Below are 16057 nucleotides of genomic sequence, written 5' to 3'. Positions count from 1 at the left end.
TAAAAATGTTGTAAAACAGATCGATCCAATTCATATTTAAAATGAATAATAATAATTTTTTATTACGAAAAACAATATTTTTTGACATAAAAATCAATATTTGCTTATGAATCAAGTCGAACAGAAGATCCGTATCAGATAATTATGAGATTGTCTCACATTAATTTTTATTTTTATGTTTAATAATTTATCACCGTTCGTAATAATATTAAATTTGTTAATTTAAAAATATTTAGCATTATAAAATTATTATTTTTTATATTACTTATCATCAATCTTCATTGAAATAAGATAATGAAAAAAACTATGAAGTGCCGAGGTTGGAAACACCTAGTCCTACAAATTAAACTCTTTTTTTTATTTAAAAAATAATTAAAAAAAAAAAAAAAAAAAAACTCCTCTTATCAGTTACAATAGTTGTCTCTGTTTGATGTTATCATCATCACCAAGTCTGGACAAAAACCTCTGCTTTAATCCAGTACTGCAAGGCAAACCTCCCCAGAATACAAGCGGCCATTGTTTCTTTAGCTTCTTTATCTTTTATCATCTTCACATTTGCAATCTTCCCATACATCTCCACAAGTCTACTGAATCATATGTTTGTGTCTTTGTCTCGTAAAGTTCGCTTGAAAGTAGGAAACGTCGCAATCATGGATGCCTCCTCCTCTTATCCTTCTTCATCCTTCATTTCAAGCCTGCTCGTAACTCTTCTCCTCTTCGCCAGAGGTAAAGTATATTTGCTCCCGACATTCGTGGGATTTACGTTTTCAAGCATGAACATTTTTTTTTTTTTTTTGCCTTCTGAAGCTACATTGGGGGTTTAGTTCTTGTTTTTTGACTGGGTTTTTAACTTTTTCGTTCTTGAATTCGTATGCGACACAGGTGCGTTTGGGGCAACGTTTACGTTTGTTAACAGATGCGAGGAAACTGTATGGCCCGGTATACTAGCAAATGCGGGCAGCCCGAAGCTTGAAACCACTGGATTCGAGCTCCCGCAAGGTTCCTACCGTACTCTCATGGCTCCCGCCGGCTGGTCCGGCCGGTTCTGGGGCCGAACGGTATGCACATTTCCGGATTCGGAACCCGGTTCCTGCAGGACTGCTGATTGCGGGTCGGGTGAGCTCGAATGCAACGGTTTCGGAGCTGCCCCGCCGGTTACTCTGGCGGAGTTCACCCTCGGAACCGGCGGGCTGGACTTCTATGATGTCAGCCTGGTCGACGGGTACAATCTACCCATGATCGTGGAGGCCGCTGGCGGGTCGGGTATGTGCGCTTCGACGGGATGCGTGACGGACCTGAACCGGGTATGCCCATCGGAGCTCCGGGTCGAAGGCGTGGAGGCGTGCAAGAGTGCGTGTGAGGCGTTCGGGAGCCCGGAGTACTGTTGCAGCGGCGCGTTTAACTCACCCGCCGCCTGCAGGCCGTCGGTCTACGCGCAGGTGTTCAAGTCTGCTTGCCCCAGATCATATAGCTACGCTTACGATGATCCCACCAGCACTTTTACTTGCTCCGGCGCCGATTATACGGTGACGTTTTGCCCCTCCGTGCCCAGGTAAAATAAAATACTATTATTGTTACTTTTTTCAACATTTCGTACATAATAATTATATAATATGTCATATTCTTTTAGTCAAAGAGTGACCCAACTATAGCATTATGTTACTAAAGTTGATGATTTTACCAGAAATGGATAGAAAAAATATATAAAAAAAGTTCTTGGGAATTTTTTTGTCACATTGTAGAATAAGCATTTATAGATTCACCAAATAAATTTAGGCGAGCCTATTGAATGCTAGGTCCCCGATAATGAATGCTCTTGTGTGTTGCAGTCAAAAATCTTCAAAGGATCTAACACCAGCAACGACAACTAATGGAGGCGGGTACCTATCAGGGTCAGATCCAACGGGCATGAGTGGACCCGGGCTAGGGATTAGCGGGTCCGAACCTGATCCGGATTCCGGATCAGGGTCAGGATCGGAGTCCGGGTCTCAGGCCTTCCTAACAGATGGGTCATGGCTTGCCGATTTGGCTATGGGGGATTCGGCTAGGGTTTATTGGCTACCGGCTTTACATTCCGCAGTCTTGATTTTTGTTTTAGGTATGCTTTGTTTGTAGTATGTACCAATGACGAAAAAGACATTATTAACATTGAACTCGAAGCAAGGCTATCTCGAAGGGATTAAGGTTTTGGCTTTTGTTTTGTTAGGGGGAAAAAATGCAAATGGATTCCTTTCTTAATTGCTTTTCACCATTTAATGTGTCTAGTATAATATAATATTAGATTATCTAAATGTAAATCGTATCTTTCAATGCTGAAAGCTGCTTCTGAACTAAATTGATAGGCCTATTATTGTTACTTTTTTGCTTAAATCATGCAAAATGTGTGTAATGCTGTCTCCTTGGCCTATTGGAAGAATCTATGTCAAGGGATGGATACAAATCTTGTTTTTTTTTTTTAATTCTTCGGAGTTTGCATAAATCTAAGTGAGATTTGATGGAAACAATAAAGAAAAGGGGAAAGGCACGCATAGTCTGGTGTGAATGTGTGACATTGTTGGTTTATGTCTGAGAAAAGGAGTAGCCTTTGCTGAAATTACAAGCATAGGCTTAGCTTTTATTATCGTCTTCCTTGTCAGTCTTTTAACCATTTCACACTATCTTCAAGATATCAACCGATGATAATAATAATATATCATTTACCAGAAAATGTGAAAACTTGTAAAGATGGACTATTGGTTAAGTTTAGAACTTGTATTTCGATGGATGAACTTGTAAACTAAGAAGCTTTATGCAAGAAACTCGATCCTTTTTCTCCATTAGATGGTAGGAATTAAACCGTTCTTGGTCGCAATTATTATCCTGCCAGTATTTTACTTGATTCCACTTGTTTTTTGTGACTGGAAGGCACTGTCCGTGTCTTAGCATCAAAGGTTCAATTTTTCTTTTTATATAAGATGCGGAAAAAAAATTTGGACCATTGGATTAGTGCCCGAAGAGTAGCATAAATAGTCCACAAAAACTGACCTTTTCGCAACCAGTGTAGAAAAGTAGGTGCGAAAATTACCCATTTCAACAAAAGATGCCATGAAAGATGATGCAGAGTTCACATCCATCACCAAATAAGTGATGAAAAGACAGAATTTGTTCTTTCATGAGGAACCACAGACAGTAATTGAAAATGTGTTGCATTCCTTGAGATTTATATGAAAAAGATTGATAACTGATTGTAGGAACCCAAAGATCGATTTAATATAAATTGAATGAACGGCAATTAGTTGAATAAATGGGTGAATGGACGATCAATGAATGAGGTGCATATCATACACTTTCCCAACACAGGTGGATTACAAGAAAGACCAGAGAAACTGAATCCGCAGAGATCACCAAAGGGACATCCCTAACACATTCCTATACATTTCTCGCTGAGATTTTTGTTATCCCACAGTTGAAAATGTGAGAATTCTGATGATACCCGCTGCAAGTTCAATTCGAATGATGGTTAGAAGTTGTGCTGCAAGTACAAGTGTTCTTGAGGAGAAGCTGGTCCAATCTCTTCGACCAGACTTCTCAATCCATCTCCAGCACGGGTGCTATTGCCACAGTTTCTTGAATCCGGGTTCTTTGAGTCGAGATCAGAGTCAGAAACAGATGATTTTCTCCCCTGAGAAGATGTAACGCTGGGAAATGTAATCCACGATGGAGCTCTAAATTCGATTCTCTGATCATCTACATCCGGCCCCTCAGTTTCCGAGGTTGAACGGTTTCCTGATCTTTGAGAAGATTTCCTATGCATTCTACTACTTCCCAAGACCACCTCGGTTGGCAAGATTGGTTGCTCGTTGCATGGGATACCCATTAGCGTAGCAAGTGCATGCTCCAATGCTGTTGTCACTTTGTCCATCGACGGCCTGTCCTTTCCTGTCATTCTCACACATTTGCTAGCTATGTTTGCTATTCGCTTCAGAGATTCAAGATCCAATGGAGGATGCAAAACTGGGTCCAAAATGGCTTCTATATCTCCAGCTTTGATCAAAGGGACAGCCCACTCAACTATGTTTCCTTCTTCATACTGCATGTCAATAGCTTTTCTACCGCTAAGGATTTCCAGCAGCAAAACACCGAAACTATAAACGTCGGATTTAGTTGTGAGGTAGTGAAGCCTATAGTACTCAGGGTCAAGATATCCGAGAGTTCCAGCAGGTAGCTCGGCTAAAGGGGAGCTACTATTTGCAGGTCCTAATAAAGAGAGTCCAAAGTCAGCAACACGAGCATTGTGCTCTTCATCAATTAGAATGTTCGAAGACTTTATATCACGGTGAATTACTGGAGGACAAGCATAACCGTGTAGATATTCAATCCCCCGAGCTGCTTGGACCCCTATCGTAACCCTCCTTACCCAATTTAATTTCTCTTTCAGTTCCTTGTTCTCGCCATGGAGATGTTGGTGCAGAGAGCCATTAGCCATAAACTCATAGACGAGAAGCCTATCTTCCCCTTCGTCGCAATAACCAAGCAAATCTAGTAAATGTGCATGATTTAACCTTGAAAGTAAATCAAGCTCGTTGTGAAACTCGCTTGAGTTCATGTCTGGAGACACTATAGCCCTTTTGACTGCCACTATTGTGCCATCCTGCAAGACTCCTTTAAAGACACAGGAAAAGCTACCCTTCCCAACCACAGATTCTTCCTTAAATCCACCAGTAGCTCTCTCAAGCTCTTCATATGTAAACATTTGAGCCCTTCTAATCTTCAGCTCATCCAAGTCCGGCCTAATTTTTGCACTCTCCCTGCGGAGAGAACCATTTCCTCTACTTTTCTTGGATTTGCCAGAACACCTGCAGTTCCTTAATTTGTATCGAACATATAGAACTGAAGTCAAAGAGATAACAAATACCAAGAACACGGCAAAGGATATCTCGGCAATAATGATTGGCAAATGCAGGGACCAAAATGCTTCACTCTTGTTTCCAGCATTGGCAGCGTTGGCAGTGTGGGGGGCGGCATTGGAACAGTTGGAGAAGCACTCAGTAGAGCTGCATCTCGTACAGTTATATCCACATTGTCTATCTGACGACGAAGTGCAATTAGCAATCTGATACATTTCATTCGGGCAACCGTTGCTACAAGGCAAGCAAACGTGAAACCGAGGAGACTTGCAACGCGCACTTGCATCCTTAAACTCATAGAAATTACTCGAGCAAGGTGTCAGCTTGCAAAGAATTGGTGAAACTGCCAATGGCAGAGCCGAAGGAAAGTTGGAACCCCAACAAACAGGAGACAGATATGTCTCAGCAAGAATTCCACAGGTGAAGTAATCCCCAGCAGCAATTTCAAAAAGCTTAACACCGCTAGGTGGCGATGTACTCTGGTCAACACTATAACCCCAACAAACTACTCTTCTATCATAACTTCTGAGACCACAGGCATGAAGTTTCCCGCCCACAACTGAAAGCATGGGATCTTCCGGCGTTACATCCACATTAAGCTGCCCAGAATACGAAACAGAACTCGAAATCTCTTGATCAAGATCCGAATTCCCGCCCCAACAAATTACTCTAGAATTCCCCCCTTCCAAAATCCCACAAACATGAAACCCTCCAGCTGCAATCTTCCAAAATCTCAGCATTTTGGGTATCAACCTGATCACATTACTCCCAGTCTCCTCACCCCAACAGAAAACACTCCTATTTTGAGCAAACAACCCACAATTAAACTCAGAACCTGCCGAAATAGACTGGATCTGCCCATCAAATACGTAGCTTTCAGTCATGTTATAACCCCAACAATCAACAAAAGAAGTGTTTCTAAACTTTCCCTTCAAGGGCTTCCGCAAACCGCACAAATGGGAATCCCCTGCACTGATTTCTACATACTCTGAACCTTTATCCATCGGGTGAGGAATGCCCATTGGAATCAAATTTGAGCTTCCCCAGCAAAATGGTTCATTTGAATCCATCAAAAGCCCACAGACAAAACCACTACCAGCGGTTAAACCAAGAAAAGGCAAATGCCTTGGAGTGGCATGAACAATAGCAAGGTTTGAACCGTAACAACTAGCCAAATGCGAACCATCAGTGTTCAAACCGCAGAAAACAGGGCCATTTTCACCGTATGAAATAGCAATCGAAGACATTGATCCCAAGGACAGAACAGGAGCACATAAACAGCAAAAAAAGAGTAAAAATTCCAGCATTCGAGCAAGAACAAACATGGGGCTCCATGAATAAAGCATAATTTTTTCAACAACGTATATGAAACCCAGTTGTCTGAACCTTTTTCTAGCTTGTCAGTTACCAGTTAAGCGGCGGCGGAGAAGACGGTGGTGGACTGGTGGTGGTGGCAGAATAAACTCACCCTCAGCGTATACGTGAGAGATGGACATGAAGCTGGTGTGGCATTTAATATTACAATATTCATCCAACGGTCTATGTTTGTTACCAGTAAATCCTACGGTTTGATTTTGATCTTATAAATAAAGAAAATGCAGAAAACCAGTGGAAGTCACGTTGACATTAAATGTGTCATTTGGTGGAGAGTTGGTTTTAAATTTTCTTGGCAATTAAACTTTCATAAAATAAATTTTCAAATTCAAATCATAATCATTGAGGTACGAAAATTATACTTAAATTTCGTAATTAAATATAATCTTGATTTGTAAGTTTGATGGAAAATGCTAAATATACCATATTGCTAGTAGATCATTTTAATTATCTGAGAGATCTATTACATCATAAAAAAAAATTAATTTCTCAGTCAAAAAGAAAAAAATTAATTAATTTCAATATATGTTTTCTTCATCGCTGGGAAGTTTAGTACAATTAATGAAAAAGGTGAGATGTCATTATCATAATACTAAATAAAACACATACACATTATGATGTACTTAAAGTAATCATGAATAATATAATTTGTGTATTTTTCATTTTTCTCATATTATCCCTCTAATTTGTGTTTTCTCAATTTTAAATATATTTTCCGTGGTTATGCTGACGTGACATCGAAAATAATGATATGTCACGGAAAATTTTTAATGTCGCATTGAATATTATTACCGTGTTCACTGTTCAATTATAAAAAAAAAAGCCTAACATGGAAGAAAATACAAATTAATGAACTAAAAGGTTGTATTGATGGATGGGGTGACCAAAACTGAACTTTTCCTTTTTAATGGGCTTTTTAGCTTCTAACTTGTGTTTCAGTCCATTCGTCGGACCAATGCTACAAAAAAGCCCAAGTTATTTGGGCCCAAGATGAGTAGTTTAGTTTATTGTTCTGTGGGCCAAAAAAGCCCATTAAACAAAAATGAAATTCCACCGTAAAAAGAAAAAGAAAAAGAAAAAGAAAAAGAAAAAAGCAGCTGCAATAGATCTTCGGTAAGAATTGATAAATAAATCGCAGTAATTGCTCTGAAAATTTCCAGTCTTCCACTGACAGTCTACGGTTTCGGGTTCTTTGATTAGATTTCCCTTCGAATACACATTAAATTTGTTGCTGTAACGAGAAGGTTGGAGATTAATTGCCTCAGGAATTGTGTATCATATCGATGGTTAGTTGAGGAGTGGAAAAATTATGAGTGATTTGAAAAGGGAGAGATGAGTCGAGATATCTCAGCGCTGTTTCAACCGCGGTGTCTCTTGATCTTCGTGGCGGCTTTTGTGCTGATCTTCTTTGTTTCTTCCCTCTCTCGAGTGGTATATGTTCCTTCTTTAGCATTTATGTTTTCCGCAAAAGTTAGATGAATTTTTATTAGGTAGCTGAATTGAATTGGTAATTGTGTGCTTATTTGGATCTGATGGGGATATTATAAGGTCCGTGTGACTCTGTGGTTGATATGGGTTTTGATTTGCTTGTGGTGTACTTCGCTGATTAGTGAGTGTGAAAGTATGATAATTGCAGTTACGGGGCTTCTGTAGTAATTTGGCGATTGTTTATGTGAAAAAACCATTCTTTTTTTAAAAAAAACTGCTGTCGAACTGATGAAATACATGAGGGTATTAGAGTTGAATGCTGATAATGTTTGCAGCAGAAAATGAGATGCATCTGTAATCAATGGACATTTGGTTTTTCTGGGTGGTTAAAGGCTAAAGCACGTTCAACTTATAATATTTAACTGTGCAGTGAGTTTAGGATGAGTGGTTGGGGGTTCATGTTATTGTTCTGCAATATCTGTGCAAGTTTGGAAAGATGAGTTCTTTAGAGTGTAAGCTTCATGTCTAGTTAAGTAGTTCTTATCTTTAGGTGTGTCATACTAGGAGTTACGGTTATGCCTTGCTATTGTCATAAGACTTATGGACTTGAGCAATATGTCATTTTCATAAATGTTGGTTTTAGAGTTCAACTAAACGTGAACAATTTGTTCAATCTTTGTTTTCATATTCCACCCAGCATTGAATACCCATTTCAAATCAGAGTTCAATAGCCCACCTTGGAGGCTTGGACAATAGGAGCCACCAGGTTTCGCACAAGCTTCAAGAAAATATAATGTTCAATGAGTAAAGCAGTAATTATAGGCATCAATAAGTACTCCTTTTGCATGTGCTAGTTAACTCTTCATTTTTCTAAATTATCATCAGTTATTTTTAAGCAATATCTGTCCAAATGTATATTCTAGGACATTTATGTTTTTGCATATGGATTCATTCAGTATATTTCATTGCTAATTTCAGTTATAAGGAAGAACTACATGCCTTATGATATACAGTGTGAGGTTGGCTAAAAGATTGCTATTGTTAAGGCATGCTTTATGTAGTTTACTTTCGTGTATATTTTTAAAAACTTAAATAGTTCACTGGCGGCACAACAATATCTTTTTCACTCAAAATCATCCCAAAAAGTCCTGAACGCATTAGTTTTTTCCTTTATCCTTTTCTTAAGTTTATGTGGATGCTTTCTCATCTTGATTTCTCTGTTTTTCTTACTCATATTACATTTTCCTTTCTTTTGATTGCCCTTTTCTGATAAACGTCTCATATTTTTAATTTTCAGGAGGAAGATAAGGTAGAAGAAGTCTATGAAACCACTCACAGAGTTTTTTTGGATGTTGACATAGATAAGCAGCGAATCGGTAAAAGCCTTTATATTCTACCAGTCGCTTTATGTTTAAAATATCCCGTCATATCAATCCAGTGCTTGATGATCTAGACGTGAGCTTAAATAAAGTGCCGGATCGGTGAAATTGTGGTAAAGGAAAAAAAAAAAAAAAAGAGATGGCTGATTGACAATTTGCAATGGGACAAGCAAGTGTACTAGGCCGATCAGCAACATAACGGTCGGGGTTGATTAAAAATGCATTGCCAGAAATAGACAAAATAATAAACTGGGAGGGTTGATTTGTTTTTTAATTAATTCAAACCAAAAAAATCTTATAATGTGAATTCTAAATAAAATGAAAAAGGATTTTGCATGATTTTTTATAAGCGAAGAAAACTAGGATCTAGAAGTGACAGATGTACTTGCCTATTCATGTATGCCATGCTATCCGAACAATCAAAAACAAAGGGGCATAGCTCATCTTTCAGTGAGAATTTAATTTATTTAATTCAGTTTACACCACAAGCTGTCCAAAGAAATTGTATTCTATTTACACTTGATCAAAGGTTATCTAATACTTTAATCTTAGTCTGTCCTTTCAGTCACAAGATCAGGCAACAAATTATGCACATAATTGTCCAAATTATCCACACACAATATTAAACAACTATCAAATAATAAATTGAAATAGATAAAGGGATTCAATTATACGAAACATGTCATTCAACACATAAATATTGTCTTGTCCCAAAATGTGATCCTCGTGATAGTGTTTCAACTATCATCCTAGTCTTGTGCTGATCAGGGACTGTTGCTGTTTGTGACATTTCCGATCTGTCTCTGTCATGTAACACCAGCTCAAGTTACTAATAAAATTAATCAGATGATATGCCTGCTAAGTTTTCAATATCTCCGGGTCCTGCTCTCTTTAAACATGTTATCTTTGTTGCATTAGAAACAGGAAGATGAGAACTGTAGCTAAATCACATCTGGAATACACTGGATAAATAAGACGATATTTGATCACATCTGGAAAACGCGGGATAAATAAGATGATATTTGATCTGAATATTTTGCATTAAGCCTCTCTTTTGTTTTCTATATTCAAGTTTTGCATCTGACGCCTCAATACCTACAGGTAGAATTGTTATTGGTTTATATGGTCAAGTCACGCCAAAGACTGCGGGTAATATTTTCGACCTGATTCAATTTCTTCTTTTCAGGGATATTAGTTTTACTATTTTGCCCAACGACAAGAGTTCCGTGTGTGTTATTTCTGATTATACTTGTAATTGTCTTTGCAGAAAATTTTAGGGCCTTGTGTACAGGTATTTGAAGATTGTCATTGTCAACCTTTTCACATATTTTAGCACTCTTGAATTGGAATGTTTTAATGTAGAGACTGTTCTCTATTTATTTCTTGACCAACTTTTCTGGGACCAGGGGAGATGGGAAAAGCTACAAATGGGAAAGTTCTTCATTATAGAGGAACACCATTTCATCGTATTATTCCTGGATTCATGATACAAGGTGGAGATATTGTCTCTGGAGATGGTAGAGGAAATCAATCTATCTATGCTGGCACCTTCCGAGATGAAAATTTTAAGTTGAAGCATTCACATGCAGGTCTTCAATTGTTGTTGTACTGTTTGTTAATCTTGCTTATCACAATGAGCACGAGTACTATATCAATTTTAAGTTTTTGATTCCTTTTGTCATGCACAGTCACTCGCTTGCTCATTCATGTTGTGGTTTTTGCAGGCACTGTGTCCATGGTGAATTCAGGACCTGATTCTAATGGTTCACAGTTTTTCATCACCACAGTCAAGGCATACTGGTGAGATCTTGTGCTAAGGTCGATATAGAAACCCGAGGGAGTTGTTGCCCATCTTTTCCTAAACATGACATATTTAGGATGGATATAATTGGCATTAATTATTGCCATATTGTAATAAGCTGAAGGGGGCTTACTTTCATTGGTTGTTGGGAAACTGAGACGGTGCGTCCGAGGGGGGTGGCATCTTAAAAACTAGCATTTGGTTAAGATTTGAACAGGGATTTTGTTTTGGATGGTTTAATAGTGGACAGAGTAGTTACCCATATTTCGTTTCATGGCTATAAATATTTCTCAGGTTGGACGGCGAGCATGTTGTTTTCGGGAAAGTCATTGAAGGCATGGATACCGTGTATGCTATCGAAGGAGGGGCAGGAACCTACAGTGGGAAGCCAAGGAAGAAGGTAATTATTGCCGATTCTGGGGAAATACCCAAGAACAAGTGGGATGAGGAAACCCGAACATCAGCGAAGAGACTATAAAAATAGTTGAAATTAACTTACTGAATTTGTTTAAAATTTTTGGAATGCGTCTTTGTGAATCGTGCTTGTTTGATTGTATTGATGAATCCAGTACCTAGCCTTGGGAAGATCGAAATTTGTTTTGTACTTGCTGTAACTGATATATAGTGAACTTTGTAGGGACAAAACACTTGATTATTGTAGAGAGGAAGTTCCAATTAAATGATGGAATAGAAGGTATAGTTTGGCTGTTTGATTGTATTGAGTTCAATTTTTCCAGAGCCAGCCGAAGCTTGGTTAGAAACTCAGAAGATGAATTATCATGCTTTGGCTCGGTTTTCTGAATTGGAGCCGTAGTCGTGGTATTCTTGATTAACATCAAGTTCGGTTGAGCTAAGGCCTGATTTATGGCACGAGCCGGTCCATTTGGTCATTTTAATGGATAGACATACAGTTTATAGAGTGCGTGAATCATCAAACCTTCTTGATTTCATTTTCGCATCATGTCTGCTTGCAACTCTATAGAAAGATCGCCATTGGTTCAAGGATAATCCTCATACATTCTTGGGGACAACTTTATGGGGAAAAATGAAGCTCGACCTTTGATAAATGGGGGAAAAAGGAGGTGGATCTTTCTTTTTTCACATTGCTTCTAAGGCAAGACTTTTTGAGCAATTCAAAGATAAGATTAAAAGGGGATTTAGGTGTATGATCCTCGAGATGGGACCATTGTAGTACCACATTCCATCAAAAGTTACTTTCGTGCAATTCTTTCTTGGTTTACTTGGTGGTGTTTCATATTTTTCTTTGATATCTTGGTAAAATGATAAAGTTTATATATGATAATAGATACACTTCGTAACTTTATAACTAGTAAGGTAGTGTTTGAAATAGTTTATTTCAAGTGATTTCGTGTTTACAAACTTAGAAACACTTTAAAATAAACTCTTGCAAATAATAAATTAATCTTGTAGATTCTTCATATTTTACGACGAATTCGCGCTTTGTCATCTCTTGGGTAAGTGACTAATTGATTGCTTAGTATAAAATACATTTTCATTGATCTTTATCCTTGAGACAGATCAACCCTATTCATTTTTACGATAAAAAATAATGATTTTGACATATGAAGTAATATTTTTTAATGAACGACTCAAATAAGATATCTGTCTCATAAAATTAATCCATCTCACGAAAGTTTTTTGTGTTTTTTCTTTGTCACCAAGACTTAGGTCACTAATTCTTTTCACAGTTCAACACTCATATGAATAATCTCACATAAAAAATTTGTGTATTGAAGAATGTATATTAATATTAATGCCCAAATATCACTAATTTACCCTTAATAATTAGCCATAAGTTAAAATCATTTCAGAAGGACAATGAATTACAAGTGAAGCCATTAAAAAATAACTTACCAATTTATATAGTTTAGGACATATAGGAAATTTCACAATTGAAAAACATATTTTATATAATAATAAAAGATATATATCACTCTCTCTCGAGTCTCAACTCACTTTTATCAAACAATCCAACACACTTCCACCATCAAGTTGAACAAAGAAAATTCCGTCATGGCGATGGCTTTCAAAATGGTATGTGCATATATATATATATATATATACAACCAACGCCGATTGATCGTCGAAAATTTCGTCATCGAATTCTCTAAAAACTCATGCTTGGATCTGGGATTTCTGCGTACATAGCTCCTTACACGTTGATCATGTTGATTTTCAGATATATAATAATTATATATTTGTGTGTATGTATGTATAGGCCACCACAGGGATGTGGGTGACAGAGGAATGCAAGAACTCATTCATGGCCATGAAATGGAAGAAAGTCCACAGATACATCGTCTTCAAGATCGACGAGGCGGCTAAGGTTCTGACGGTCGACAAGGTCGGCGGACCCGCCGAGGGATACGACGATCTCAAGGCGGCGCTTCCCGTCGACGACTGCCGCTACGCCGTCTTCGACTTCGACTTTGTCACCGTCGACAAGTGCCGGAAGAGCAAAATCTTTTTTATTGCTTGGTACATACATTTTTATTTTATAAATAAATAAATATTGCCATTAAGTTAGTGCCAACTTTTTATTATACTATGTTGTTTTGGGCCCGGGCTATGTACACCGGGTGATCTTCGCCCGGTGCAGTATCTGTCCTTGATTAGTCATCCGATGCATCATAGCATCTGCGGTTGTTTTGTTATGGGATCATTTTTTTTGAAGTTGCTCTTAACTTTTTTTAAAGTGGGAAAGGACAATCTGTCGTCCCTTCTTGGCAAAACATTATGTGATTTTACTATGTTAACTATTTAAGATAAGATTTACAATAAAGTTGGTCTACCCATATATGCCAAGGAAATATATGTTATTATTTACTTGACATGATTGGTTAATTATTGGATCAGCATGTATAATTAACCACTTCTCATATTACTATACCATTTTTCTTTGTTAATATTGAACCTCGAGTTTTATATTTCGTCACAAATTTGTGATTTTGATATCAATAAATAAATATTTGGATTTGTTTCGATGAATTAGATTTTATTAACCAACAATATTTTCAGGGCTCCGACTACTTCAAGAATCAGAGCCAAGATATTGTATGCGACCTCTAAAGATGGATTGAGAAGAGCATTGGATGGCATTCACTACGAGGTGCAAGCCACGGATCCAACCGAGATGGGATTCGATGTGATTGAGAATCGAGTTAAATAATTTGTCAATGCTTTTTTATTTCAAATCTTGTTATCTAATTATTATTATTATTATTATTATTATTATTAGTTTTGATTTAAATAATATTACATACTTGTACGAGAAATCTTTTCTTGTTTTTATTGTTGCTAGACAGCCAATATGGCAATATCCCTTTTAAAAGATGAGACGATAATTGTAAAGATGATAATCTAATTAAAATCCCCTATTACTATATTTATATCCCACCAATGTTATCCGCTGCATCAGTAATCATATGTCAATGGTTAAGCTTTATAATATGTTTAAAGTTTTGGGAGGGTAGGATTAGAAAATAAAATATATCGTTCTTCGATGTATAATTAAATTATAAGAATGATAATGACAAAGCTAACGAGCCGATTTATGGGTTTTTTTTTATGAAATCATAATTAAACTGTCATTATTTGTTCGAGTTTGATATGATTCAAGCTCGAGTTCAATTGTAGTATACAAATATACTTGTGCATGTGTTTTTTTAACACTATGTTTACCTTTAAATGTAATTAATGTTGGTAGATTTTTTTTTATCATAAAAATATTTTTTTGAAGATTTGAATGGAGGAGGTTATTCTCTCTATAATTTAAATTATTTGGATGCGCTAACATTTTATGTTTATCTTTATTCTTTTCCGATAATGTTTTGTAGATTTGGCCCGTTTCTACTTTTTCTTTCCTTTTTCTTTTTTTCTTTTTTTTTTCTTTTGTTGAACGAAACCCTTTTCTACTTTTGAAGCTTTCCGATGGATTTGTTACTTTCCATTTTTTTTAATAGAATATAATAAAGCATTCTCTTTCAAACTATAAATTGACCTAATTCATATTTATATTTAAAAAAAACATAATAATATGTTTTTTTATAATTTTGATCGAATCGAAAATTCATATTACAAAATATATTATAAGGCATTTTCATAGGAGCTAGCACCTACCTGCCTTCAAATATATGTAAAAATAAATAAATATGTGATTGATTAATGATCCGACATTTGGCCTACTACTTTCACACGAGGGAAATAGATAGTTGTTGTACCATCTTCTATCGAAATAATTATATGCCACATTTTAATAAGAATGTATGGTCGACCGATACCTATCGTTCTTTTTTCTTTTTTTTTTCTTTTTCTTTTTTTTTTTTCTAGTTGGAATTTCTTTTATCGATATAAATACATCTTCAAACATCATTGTCTTTATTATCATGAAAAAATAATATCATCCGACTTTTGAAATGAGATTTTATTAAATAGTAAAATAATTAATAAAATATCAATTCTCAAAATCTGATATCCGGCTTTACAAAATTCGAACGAAGCATGGGAAAAATCTACGGAAGTCGAGATTCAATTGAAGCGAAATTTCATTCTTCATTTTCTCAACATTTCTATCAGATTTGATCAAAAGAAATTATTAGAAGACATGCACAGTTGACCGAATAATTGATCATGCCAAACAATAAGGGGAGAATCTATGATTTTGGGTTTGGGAGGCCACTTGCAAAAGACGGAAAGAACGTCCTTTAGTTTTATATTTTTTTTTTAGTGATCGGGGACGAGTTGAAAAAATATTGTTGGGCAACTGAAAAGTATTATTTATGGAAAAATATTGTTGGGCAGCTGAAAAGTATTATTTATATATATATATATATATTTGTGTGAAAAAACGTTATTTAGTTTTATATTTTTTTTTTCTGCGATGTTGGTTATCTATATTATTACATTCAGTTTTTGTCTTATATTTGTAATTGTGGTTTTTTTCCGACGTAGCAGTTACATGAGAGCTATGTGGTTTCGACCGATGTGATATTGATGTGTACATTGTCACATCAATATTTTGGATGAAAAAAAAACAAAAATACCATATGATAAGGATTGAAATTAAAAAAAAATCAAAATTGTAAATAAACAAACATATATGACAAAATTGTATTTTTGCTGTTACAAAAACTATTGAGAGATGATCTCACCGTCAATTTTGTAAGATA

General features: G+C 36.4%; 4 protein-coding genes across 5 annotated transcripts; 3 read left to right on the top strand and 1 right to left on the bottom strand.

The window, feature by feature from the left end:
- Window positions 1–459: 459 nt before the first annotated feature.
- On the top strand, window positions 460–2318 carry LOC140887142 (thaumatin-like protein 1). Of its 2 annotated transcripts, none has more exons than XM_073294205.1 (3): window positions 460–726; window positions 883–1552; window positions 1797–2318. In XM_073294205.1, the coding sequence occupies exons 1-3, from the start codon at window positions 597–599 to the stop codon at window positions 2113–2115; spliced, it is 1119 nt and encodes a 372-aa protein (XP_073150306.1). In that variant the 5' UTR covers window positions 460–596; the 3' UTR covers window positions 2116–2318. The 2 variants fall into 2 exon arrangements, with proteins under 2 accessions (XP_073150306.1, XP_073150307.1); XM_073294206.1 differs by having other exon boundaries at window positions 1830–2313.
- A 1095-nt stretch (window positions 2319–3413) lies between these two features.
- LOC140893019 (serine/threonine-protein kinase-like protein ACR4) lies at window positions 3414–6312 on the bottom strand. The gene has a single exon (XM_073302094.1). It carries the CDS (start codon window positions 6230–6232, stop codon window positions 3500–3502), a length of 2733 nt encoding a protein of 910 aa, XP_073158195.1. The 5' UTR covers window positions 6233–6312; the 3' UTR covers window positions 3414–3499.
- Window positions 6313–7370: 1058 nt separating this feature from the next.
- Window positions 7371–11581, top strand: LOC140887159 (peptidyl-prolyl cis-trans isomerase CYP21-1). Its single transcript, XM_073294230.1, has 7 exons — window positions 7371–7691; window positions 8986–9064; window positions 10169–10216; window positions 10335–10358; window positions 10474–10656; window positions 10792–10867; window positions 11163–11581. Exons 1-7 carry the CDS (start codon window positions 7593–7595, stop codon window positions 11344–11346), a joined length of 693 nt encoding a protein of 230 aa, XP_073150331.1. The 5' UTR covers window positions 7371–7592; the 3' UTR covers window positions 11347–11581.
- A 1208-nt stretch (window positions 11582–12789) lies between these two features.
- Window positions 12790–14144, top strand: LOC140891702 (actin-depolymerizing factor 5-like). Its single transcript, XM_073300309.1, has 3 exons — window positions 12790–12923; window positions 13108–13367; window positions 13908–14144. Exons 1-3 carry the CDS (start codon window positions 12903–12905, stop codon window positions 14056–14058), a joined length of 432 nt encoding a protein of 143 aa, XP_073156410.1. The 5' UTR covers window positions 12790–12902; the 3' UTR covers window positions 14059–14144.
- Window positions 14145–16057: the final 1913 nt, after the last annotated feature.

Source organism: Henckelia pumila, chromosome 3 (genome assembly GCF_033568475.1).
Source record: "Henckelia pumila isolate YLH828 chromosome 3, ASM3356847v2, whole genome shotgun sequence".
In the NCBI taxonomy this organism is placed as follows: Eukaryota; Viridiplantae; Streptophyta; class Magnoliopsida; order Lamiales; family Gesneriaceae; genus Henckelia; species Henckelia pumila.
Note: the sequence above shows the minus strand (reverse complement) of the source record. Positions and strands in the feature narration are given on the sequence as shown.